We start from the raw sequence: 11,476 nt of genomic DNA, 5'->3' as shown, positions 1-11,476 counted from the left end.
TGTTAAGCCACGAAGAACACTGCACTGTGCACTACTTTTCAAAGACATGGCAGTGAAATCAGATGCCTTTCAAGCTCTAAGCCCAGGCAGTGTTGGCATTCCGTTCTCGGTGTACTGGCGGTCACAACCACAGTCCCTTTGGCCGAAGCGAAACCACCTCGGCGCTCCGCCCGCTGGCGGGGTACCAAGACTCGCGGCTCCACCCACCGCCCAAGCGCGCCCCCTCTTTGGCTGGGGAGCCAACCTCGGGAGGGCGGGGCGCCGCCGCGAGCCACCACTGGCCCAGGGCGATGTCGTTCCGCCACGCAGCTAGAGGACTGCGTGCGAAGTCAAATAGCAGCCGCGGGGAGGCTCGTTCCCATCGGCATCTGTGATTGGCTGCGATCGAGGGCCCAGGCGGCGGGCCAATCGTCTCGCCGAGCGCCGACTGGCTGGATCTGCTGTCAGTCAGCGGGAACAGACTTCTTCCTCTCCATCTGGTCAGCTGCGGGAGAAAAATTTTCGAGAATTTCCAGCAGGCAAGGCAGTGGCCGCTTTGACTGCTTGCTTCGGGGCTCCGAGACAACGGAGAAGGCACTCTTATTTACCGACCTAGAAAGCCTTTTCCTCGCCCTCCGTTAGCTAATTAAAACATTTTTCAGGACGTAGCCATCCAGAGGTAAGAGCCTAGAGAGTGCAATTCATTTATTTCTGCTAACCGTGTATTCTGTTCTTTATTGGCTGTCGCGGAATGGAGAGTAAACGGAGAAGGGTTTCCCGGGAGGGCGAAGGGGAGACGTCGATTTCCGTTCCCCCGCCCCCTGAGTCGGTGCTTGGCCGGCGGTCTCTCTGGGTTCTCAGAGCGCCGCTTTCTTCCCTTTGGAGGTCAGGAGCAGCTCGTCCGGGTGGGGCGGGGCCCAGCTTGGCTGCCTGCGCCCCAGGCGGCTGGTTTCCAGCCCAGACTGCGCTTGGCCTAGAATGTGGCCGCAGGCTGGAGGGCCAGCGCGGCGCGAGCGGGGCAGGGTCGGTGGGCCGGGACTGGAGACCCTTGCCCGAGGCTCCGGAAGCGAGGATGCTACGGGGTGGGCGCCGCGTCGCCACCCTGGCGAGGGAAATGTGGCGACAGCGGGCTCGGTACGCCCAGAGGGAGGTTGGGAGGCGGAGACCTGGCGGCGGAAGGTGCCGAGGGAGCCCAGCCATCTGCGAGGCTTCACAGGCAGGCGGGCAGGCGTGTGTTCTTCCCGCCGTGTGTCACCCTGGCCACTCGCCTGTGAGGGCCAGCGAGCCGAGCCCAGGATCCTGAGCTGTCCACAACCGAGCTTTTCAGGAGGTCCGACATCGGGAAGGATGCACAGCCCCGACTGGTTTTGATCCGAAGACTTGGGTTTTACTTTGCGCGGTGAGCATTGTAGTACTCAAGGCCTTGTAGCTGGTGATGTCTTTTCAGCAGCTGCTTTCTGTAGATGAGAGAATTCATCGAAGGTGACAAAGAAGTTCCAGGTGGAAGTAGCCAGGGAATTTGCAGTCTCTAAAGCTCCACTGGCTTTTCTGAGCCTCCCACTATTAACGTGCAGCAAGGCCTCTTAGGTTCTTTCCGTCAGGGCGGAGGAATGAGGTGGTCCTTAGGTTTCAGAATGGGCGACTCAAGTGACAGATTACAATGACCATGAAAAAGAGCAATGAGGCCAGGCGCAGTGGCTCCCAGCACTTTGGGAGGCCAAAGCGGGCTTCAGCCGAGGAGTTCGAGACCAGCCTGGGCAACATAGCGAAACCTTCGGCTCTACAAAAAAATACAAAAATTACCCGGGCATGGTGGCATGTGCCTGCGGTCCCAGCCCCGGAGGTTGAGGTGGGAGGATTGCTTGAGCCTGGGTGGTCGAGGCTGCAGTGAGCCGAGATCGCACCATTGCGCTCCAGTCTGGGCGACAGAGCGAGACCCTGTCACAGAAAGAAAAAGAAAAACAGCCATGGTCCGTGGTATTCGAGTTAGGCAGCCGTGACAGGAAGAAGAGCAGCATGTGTGAGTGTGTGTGCCTGATAGAATACTTTAGTTATAATATTTGAGTAGTGAGTTCTCGCTAATGATTTTTTTCTTGCAACCTTAGTCATTACTGCTAATCACCCAGGCAACTTCCTTGACTGGAGTCCTAAGAGACCAGGAAAGAAGAGAGGAGAGTGGCTGGTGACATAATAGACTGTGAAGGAAAGTTCTTAAAGGCATTATCAAGTTACAGGTTTGGGATATAGTCTGTGGCTTGTATGCATATTTACTAATGTGTCTGAAAAGATATCTATGGGAATAGAATACTGAGTACTTTTCTCTGCTCACATTTCAGCGCTTTTCTCCAGTCAGGTATCTGAACATAGAAATATTCACATTAAACCTAAGGGGAGTCCTTTGGAGTTTTTATTGTTTTTTTCCTTTTTCCCCTCAGGTATAGCAGTAAATTTTCTTTCCCTTCCTCCTGGCAGGGTATTGATAAAGAAGGTATTGGGGTCCAAATTAGCTGAAATACATTCTGGAAATTTCCATACTATTTGAATTCACTGGGATGCTTTAATTGATTTTCTAAAAAGGTCCATAAGTAAATATTTGGTTTAAGAATATTTAAAATGGCTGTGTTCTCATTGTGGAAGTTGTAGATACCTAAATGCCACTTCACAATGGGCAGATAGGAATGCTTTCTTAAAATATTTTTTCTAGAGGGATAAAATCTAAGCAGGTTTCAGAACTCAACTCCTGAATAATGTTAGCATGTGCTTAGACTGCCCTTTTGACCTGCTTTTAACGTACAAGAACAGTTTAATTCAAATCCAGTACACCTTCCTGCCAGAGACAGTGCTTTCCTCTTGGATGACTTGACTTCCGAAGATTGAATATAATGTTAAAATGGTTTATAAAAATAAAGTAGCCATGTTTTCCGATTAAAAGATTGAGCTAAATCTCCCCTGCTTACTTGAAAAGATTCCTTCTCTCTCTTAGTCTGCAGAATAATGAACTCATTCCAATTTTTAATTGCTGAACTGACAAAGACAATTCTTAGATGTTTGCTAATTTGTTCTCCACTCTTTTGTTGTAGAGAACACTGATTGCTTTTTTTTTTTTCCTTAAGGTTTTCATTTTTCACATCACAAGTTCTACTCCCCTTGCCTTCCTCGTCAAAGCATAGTCATTTCTATGGGCATCAGCAGAGCTGTGGGGTCTGTGATGGCAGATCCCGATTTTGAAGCTCTGGAGGAGGAGTTTTCTTAATGTGCAGGTTTAATTCAAAGTTGTTTTTTACTTTGGGAACTCCAGCTGCCTTTGAATTGTTTCTTAGGGAATATGGAGGGGATTGGTATGATTTAGTTACATTGCAGATGGAAAAGCACATGGACTCACTTCATAACATCTCTTGTTTACCTAAGCAATGCTGACCTGTTTTTGTTTGTTTGTTTGTTTGTTTTAAACTAGCTATATATCTGGGTCACATTTCATGTCTGTCAATAACATGTCTTAAAGTAGGTGTTTTCCTATGACTGCCTGCTTTCTGAGATGATTATAGAAACAATACACGCACGAGGAAGGATGCCAGGTTGATGATTGATTTTAAAATATGCAGGTTTTTAACCTTACAGAAAGTGCTCAATTTGCATTTTATCTCATTTCTTAAAAATGTTTCCAGTGGATATTTGTTCTCTGTTAGAATGCAGTTCTACTTTATTATTTAAAAAAAAAATTGGGGGGAGGATAAAAGGAGATAAAAAGGCAAGAATATACTAGAAGGGCTGCAGAAAAACTTTAATATTTGTTTATTTGTAATTCCAGAACTCTGGTTTAAAGTAGGTGCATGACTGCGAAGTAACCCAAGGCTGAATATGGCATATATACTTTCAGACTGAAGCCAAAACAATAGTATTTTGCTAATCTCAAGTTAACTCTTCAAATATGAATATTTTCTAATAAATGTGTTTATTTAAAGTTCTTTTTTTTCCTATATGATATAAAGCTGCTTTGGGAATTATCGCCAAATAATTAGTATGTCTATTACCGGGTAGATTGTATTATAGTTTGAAATCTCAATTCATCAACTGTAGTTAACATAATTGGTTTTATAAATTTTTTTTTTAACACACCATTGCTGGCTTGAATCCATAATTGTTGCTGAATAAAATCTAGCTCTCAATTAGAAGCAAAAGAACAAACATCTCTTACAATGGAATGTGTTATTTCTCTCTCTCACTCTCTTTTTCTTTTTTTAAATAGGCAGCGTCTTGCTCTATCGCCCAGGCTGGAGTGCAGTGGTGTGATCTCGGCTCACTGCAGCCTCCGCCTCCCAGGCTCAAGCAATCCGTCCACCTCATTTTTGTAGAGATAGGGTTTCACCATGTTGCCCAGGATAGTCTCAAATTCCTGGGCTCAAGCAATCCTCCCACCTCAGCCCCCTGAGTAGCTGGGACTATAGGCATGCGGAACCATGCCTAGCTTATTTTTGTATTTTCAGTGGAGACAGGGTTGCCAATGGCTGGTCTCCAACTCCTGTTCTCAAGTGATTTGCCCGCCTTGGGCTCTCAAAGTGCTGGGGTTACAGGTGTGAGCCTGTACAGGTCTAGCCATGTTACTTCTCTTTAATAACCAGAGATGCTGTGTCTCTGCCACTCTCCAACCCCCCACCAATGTTGTCTTATAAAGAAATGAATTTCAGCCTTATATGCAGGATCTTGGCCAAAAGGCCAAGAAGGGGTGACTTCCTAAGTCTTTGATGATACATTACTTGTTTTGGTGGCCATCTTTATTCTAAATTCTGTTGTGGCAGAGCTCATATATTTTTTATTGCTTAAATATCCAAAGATTGAGGCCAGGCTCTGTGGTGCATGCTTGTAATTCCAATTCTTTGGAAGGCTGAGGTGGGAGGATCACTTGAAGTCAGGAGTTCAAGAGCAGACTGGGCAACAAAGTGAGAACCCATCTCTACAAGAAATTAAAGCAAATAAATGTCTAAGGATGTTCTTTGGAACCTTATTCTTTCTTTTGCCTGTTTTACCCACCAAAAGAAGTAATGGCCTTCCCTATACATAGCTAGACTGATTTCCAAAAATTCACTTGAAAGTAATTGTTTGAAATCTGTAGTGCATTTTCTCCTAACTGCACTCAAGCTGGGTTTCATTTGTGTATGTTTATACCTTTTGGAAAGACACATTTTTTTCAAGTTCATTTTTTATTGTGAAATAATATAAACATAGGATTGAGAATAATATAATATCTGTAGACCATCCACCAACATCATCAAATCTTAGTATTCTGCCATCTTTTTAAGTTGATTTTAAATGAATAAAGTAATAGAACAAAATCCTATGGAGACAAATTTTTTATTTGTATGGAAAATTTCCAGAAACAGCCTTACCTGCAGCGGGGTAGGAATTCCCCATTCAGGTAGGAATAACACCCTGTAATGCCAAGAGAGGCTTTAGGATTGAGTTTCGGGGTGGAGTCCAGAAATGGGGGTATAAAGTAATAGTTTCAAAGAAGTGTAGTCTCAAGTGTTGGTGGGTTGCTAGGGTCGGGGAAAGGAGAGCTGCAGTTGTGAATGTAAATACATAGTTCACTTGTTCAGAAATCAGGGCTGCTTGTCACAAATGCAGTGCTGCCAGGTTCCTGAGATCACACCCACACACTCTCCTAGTGAGAGAGTCTACCAGGAAGGGGAGCAATGAAACTGGCTTATCTTTGTGCCTCTGGGGTGTTTGCACACCAATTTATATTTACCATAGTAATATAGTGTGTAAAGTTTCGTAGGTTGAGAAATCTTAAAATAAAACTTAGATTTATCCTAGATTATGTTTTTGCTAAAACTTGGCCATTCTTTGGAAACAGAACTATTTTAAGTATTCTATTAGCCTGTTATTTTTTCTTGAAGAGACTTTGTTGCTATTGTTAATATTTACCCCTACCTTTTCTCGAAAGCAATAGAGTTAATGAAGGGAAGTATATTTATTTATACCTATATTCTGTGTCCTTGCTACTGGAAGTGTAACTTGCAGACGAGCAGCTTCCGTATCACCAGGGTATTGGTTAGAAATGCAGAGTGACTCCACCTCATAGCCACTGGGTCAGAACCTGCATTTTAACAAGTGATGGCAGGTTCAAGTTTAAGAGACACATGTTCTGTGTATGTGCACACCATCAAATTTTAATAGAATTTAAATGCTGTGAATGGGGTAGGAAAATCGATTCATTTTTGATCCACTGTTCTTAGAAGTAGGCTATTGGATGCCTACCCAATATAGAACATAAATATATGTATTTTCTGTCAAATCCTTTATGACCTTCATTTTTGGTAATATTTGATGACATATCAGTTATATTCAAAATTTCTGATGGTCTCTCTCTCTCCCTCCCCCTTTTCCTCTCCTCCTCTCCCCCTCTCTCCCTCTGTCCCCTGCAACTTGCATCATTTTTCTTGAAGACATTCCATTATTGTTCCATTGACCTTTCCCTCATCACTGAGTCCTTTGGAGCTGAGTTATGTCAACAGCTGCCTTAATTACTTTGGTCAGAAGTGGTGGGAACCAGGTGAGAAGGAGAGTGCTGCTAAGCTCCCGCCTGCTGCAGGACGACAGGCGGGTGACACCCACGTGCCACAGCTCCACTTCAGAGCCTAGGTGTTCTCGGTTTGACCCAGACGGTAGTGGGAGTCCAGCTACCTGGGACAATTTTGGGATCTGGGATAACCGCATTGATGAGCCAATTCTGCTGCCACCCAGCATTAAGTATGGCAAGCCAATTCCCAAAATCAGCTTGGAAAATGTGGGGTGCGCCTCACAGATTGGCAAACGGAAAGAGAATGAAGATCGATTTGACTTCGCTCAGCTGACAGATGAGGTCCTGTACTTTGCAGTGTATGATGGACACGGTGGACCTGCAGCAGCTGATTTCTGTCATACCCACATGGAGAAATGTATTATGTATGTACAATGACTTTCACTCCTGACTTTGCAGTTCCCCCATGCTTCCTACTTAAACTTTCACTCTTTGACTGAGGCTTCCAGGGTAAACATAGTTACTTGAGTGATTGCATGCTGCTGCTTCATGAATGAACAGTAGTTAAGTGTGCCATTTATTTCTTATGGTTATCACAATTTCAGAAATGCATGTTTTAACAACTCCCCTGGGGAAAGCATTAACCAAAATTTATGGCACTTAATTTGTGATTATTTTAAGTGAAGTAGCATAATGTACATGAGATAACCTATGAGAAGCATTTACTCCCATCAGTGTAGGACGTCTAAGTGCTTCAGTAAATGGTAATTACTCTTTCAAGTGGTGTGAATAGCTTTGAATACTTGACTTGTTGAAAATAGCTTTGGATGATTGGCATTAGTGTGGGAAAAATGCATTTAATGCAGGCATTTTGGAGGTCTTCAGTTTATTTACTTCAACTATTATTAATGCATTTTTGAGGATCACATTACTGCTAAAATCGAAAGAGGGAGAACACGTGATGGAGTTATGACCATGTGACTATATTTGACTTCCCAGTGACCATTTCTTGACTTCCTGTGTATACTTCATTCCACGAAAGAACTCATAATAGGAAGGAACTCTTGACCTCTCAGAGTTGTGGTAGTGAGGATTAATTCTTCAAGGACAAGGACTTGGACTTTCATTTTTGTGCCCTTAAAAGCTTATCACAGTGCCTGATGCTTAGTGGATTCTCAATAAGTATTCCTTAGCCAGTAAGTCTTCAGCATTTGACCGGAAAATCATGAGGCCCATTGTGTGGAATGACTGCTAGCTAGAGTAACAGTGAGGAGAGAAACCTATTGTAAAATGATTGTTTGAGGCTCTTTTTTTTTCCTCCCCACAAAGGGATTTGCTTCCTAAGGAGAAGAACTTGGAAACTGTGTTGATCTTGGCTTTCCTAGAAATAGATAAAGCCTTTTCGAGTCATGCCCGCCTATCTGCTGATGGTATGTAAAACTGTCACATTGCTTGGGTCCTAGGGAGTATGTGGGGTGGGGGAGGAGTAAAAAGGCAACAATTTAAGTCCTTTGGGGGAGGGGATTTTAATGTACAATTGTTTGTAAGGATTTATATAGAAATGAGTTTATATGAAGAATCACATTAAATGCAGTTGGGAATCCAAATTAATGTTAATACCTAACTTTTAAATGAAATATATTGGAGAGTTCTTCAGAAAGAGAAGCCCCAAAACAGTTCTGATGTTGTACTTTAGTTTTTAAAAGATTTAAAAAATGTTTAATCTATTTGCTCATTTTATGGACAAAATGCCCATACTATGAGTTTTGTTTTGAGTTTTTGTGTTTTTTTAGATGGATCTGGTGACCAAGTGCTGAAATACACTACAGGGTAATCACATCTAGCTAGGATAGTCATTGTCCAACAAGAAAAAAATTGCAAATAGGTCCTAAATAGAAAAATACAATGTTAATATGCACTAATTTGTATAATTAGAAGGAAAATATTTTTCTGTCACTTCTTGAAAAGCTCAATCTTGCAGCTTTCTTCTGGTAACTAGTGATATTTTCAGCATAAGGGCATGCTAGCTGAATTTAAAATTTTGTGTATACTGCATGTCCTTAAATTTTGAAAGTGAAATGTTTCTGGTTTTGACTAAATTTATCAAAACCATTTCAGGAAAATACAGCAAATGTTTTTTAGTTAGCTAACCTCAAATCTTTTGCTGTTAAAGTTAACCCTGAAAATTTCTGTACCAGTGAAATGAATGTGTGCATGTAACCTTGTAAATGATTTGAAAATGAATCATGCAGTAATCTTGATCTATATTTGGTTCATCCTTTTCTAAAAAAAGAAAACCAAAAAAACCCACAAAAAACAAAAAACCACGTGCACCACAGAAATGTCATTTTCACAGTCTTCAGTTGGAATACATAAGGATAGAGATTCTCTGCATTTCACAGTGAAGGAACTGAAGATTAGAATGGTCAAGGTCAGTTCAGAGTTAGGGCTGAGATTTTCCTGACAACCAGCATTCTCTCTCTCCTCTCATGAGGAAAGGAGAAAGTAACTCTGGGATGGTTCTATTTACCATCTTGAGATTTTTCCTGAGGTTTTTTTGAGAACCTTACTATCACAGTCCTCAGGAAAGCATTACAGTCCACTCTGTTCAGGGATATGTTTTCCAGTTTGTAGATATTTAGGCCCATTTTCTTTTCTCTCATTCGTTTGGAATTTTTTTTTTCTTTCAACGGGATCCTTACCTTTAAGAAGACAGAAGTTGAAAGAGGTAACTTTATGCATAAGATTTAGCTCTTGTTCCAAATAGTTAAAACACATGAAGGAGAAGAGGAAATAGAATGTTTTCTTACAGTTTTATTTTTATTACTTCCTGAATTTTGGTATGCTCTTATTTCATATTAACCAAGTTGGCTGTGAGTCTGGCTATGTCTCACCCCACAATTTTTATTGACTGTAGTGCCAGTGGTGTGCCCCAGCTGTTCTGTAAATAGCTGCAGCTTACTGGGCCAGGTTTTTGGATCAGAATGTCCAAATTTATCCCAGGCATGTGACCACCAACCAAAAACACTGACCTTCTCAGTGCCATCAGCCTTTTTTAAAAGTATCTAGTCAATGTAGATGCTTAAACCAAACAGTGATTGACTTGATGTAAAATATGACAGGACTCCTTTTATTATTGAATAAAGTATAACTCAATAGAATTTTGAACTTAAAGAATTTTATTAACTTGCCTATCTTAAAAGAAACTTTCTAAAGATACCTTTGTCACAAAAACAATTAGTCATGTAAAGAAATTAATCACAAAAATGTAATTCATATGCTGACTTCAGCAGCACATACACTAATATTGGAATGATACAGAGATCAGCATGGTCCTTGTGTAAGAATGGCACACAAGTGCAGGAAGCGTTCCATATTTTTTATTCTTAATAAAATTAATTTGTTTGTAATAAAAAAATAAAATGCATTATTTAATTTAATTCCTCTGTCATATGCTTTGAGGTAATGATCCCAGAACATTCTTAAGATATTTTAAAATGGATTTTTCTTATAATGGTAATTTGTTTGAAAGTATAATGGAGAAAGAAAGGATGGTGCTCTTAGTGTGTACTACAAGAAAAAGTCTATTATAATAGTTATTAAATCTTATTTTGTTATTAAATTGTTATTAAAATTTTATTTTGTTATTAAATCTTATTTTGTATATATTCTTATTGGTCTGTGTTTTTTAAAAATTAGTGTTTTGAGAACATTTAAAAATGTTATTCTTAATAAGTTGCCAAAGCCTTCAAAGATGGCAAAAATTGTCTTTTGATATTTAGGGCCTGTTTTATCAAATACATTAAAGCCACTAAAGATAGAATGCCATATGTTGTGTAACTGTTCAATTTGTGGATATTTTAAAATGTCATTTTGTATTTCAAAGTTATTATTTAAGTTTAAAACTTTGGTTTTTAGCAAGAACTGAAGCAGTATCAGTATTATAAGAGTGGATAATATTCTTTTCAGCCTATGTATATAGATAGGACCAGTGCCAGTGAAACAAAATTTTGTAGTAAGTGCAGTTTACCCTCTCCAGTTTCTTTCATCTTTTCTCTTTTAGTATTAACCCCTTTCCCCTCCTCTTGAACCCTTCCTGTGAGGTGAAGGACTGTGGCTTATTCATTTTTGAATCTCCAGTGTGCAGCACCCTGCATAGAACTTGGCAGGTACTCAATAATTATTTGGATTGAACTGAGATCTCCACTGCCTACTCTTTCTCACTGAAGTTACTGTAATTTTTTCTTTTGATTATCATATAGCTGATTTACTCAAATTGTTAATAAAATGTATGCATTTTAATGAGCTGTCACTCCTGGGTGGATTTGAATTTTAATTAGCAGACACCTGAAAAAGGCTTAGTTAAACCATAGAAGTGAATCACTAATGGTGAGATTTTAGGTATGAAAGAGAGGCGTGCCCCTCAGTCCTACCGAAGCAGCATTGTTCATCTGACGTAATACTTGAGTTTCATTGTTTCATGCCAAGGAAATCAAGGACGAGGACACACAAGGAGTGAGGTTAAGAGTGGAGACTTAATAGGTGAAAGAAAGAGAAAAGCTCTCTCCTCAAAAAGAGGGGCCCCAAACAGGTTTCTAGTCCATGGTGCAGTACAGTAGGCTTTACGGGTGAGCTTGAGGAGGCAGTGTCTGATTTACATAGGGCACAAAAGATTGGTTGGACCAGATGTGCCACTTGCATAGTACACGAAAAACTGGTTAGGGCTAGGTATGCCATTTGCATAGCACATGAAAAACTGGTTAGGGCTAGGTGTGCAATTTGCAGAGCGTTCCATAATCTGGCCAAACCCACCCCTAATCTTTTATTATGCAGATGCGTTCTCTACCTGGCCAGTGCCATGTTGCCCATTTCTTTACTGTACACATGGTGACAAAGAAAAGGGAAGATGGAGCATATTGAACATGCTTGGTCCCAGGTAGCCCTTTTCTTTTCTTTCTTTCTTTTGTTGTTTTTTTT

General features: G+C 41.0%; 1 protein-coding gene across 1 annotated transcript in view; it reads left to right on the top strand.

Annotated features, from left to right (window-relative positions):
• The first annotated feature begins 229 nt into the window (after positions 1-229).
• Positions 230-11,476, top strand: part of PPM1K (protein phosphatase, Mg2+/Mn2+ dependent, 1K) — a 23,420-nt gene continuing 12,173 nt past the window's right edge. The window contains exons 1-3 of the mRNA XM_011951833.1: positions 230-658; positions 6,426-6,924; positions 7,829-7,929. Coding sequence (XP_011807223.1) covers positions 6,485-6,924; positions 7,829-7,929 — 541 coding nt within the window. The 5' untranslated portion in view covers positions 230-658; positions 6,426-6,484. The remainder of the gene's footprint in view (positions 659-6,425; positions 6,925-7,828; positions 7,930-11,476) is intronic.

Source organism: Colobus angolensis, unplaced genomic scaffold (genome assembly GCF_000951035.1).
Source record: "Colobus angolensis palliatus isolate OR3802 unplaced genomic scaffold, Cang.pa_1.0 Scaffold328, whole genome shotgun sequence".
Taxonomy (NCBI): domain Eukaryota; kingdom Metazoa; phylum Chordata; class Mammalia; order Primates; family Cercopithecidae; genus Colobus; species Colobus angolensis.
Note: the sequence above shows the minus strand (reverse complement) of the source record. Positions and strands in the feature narration are given on the sequence as shown.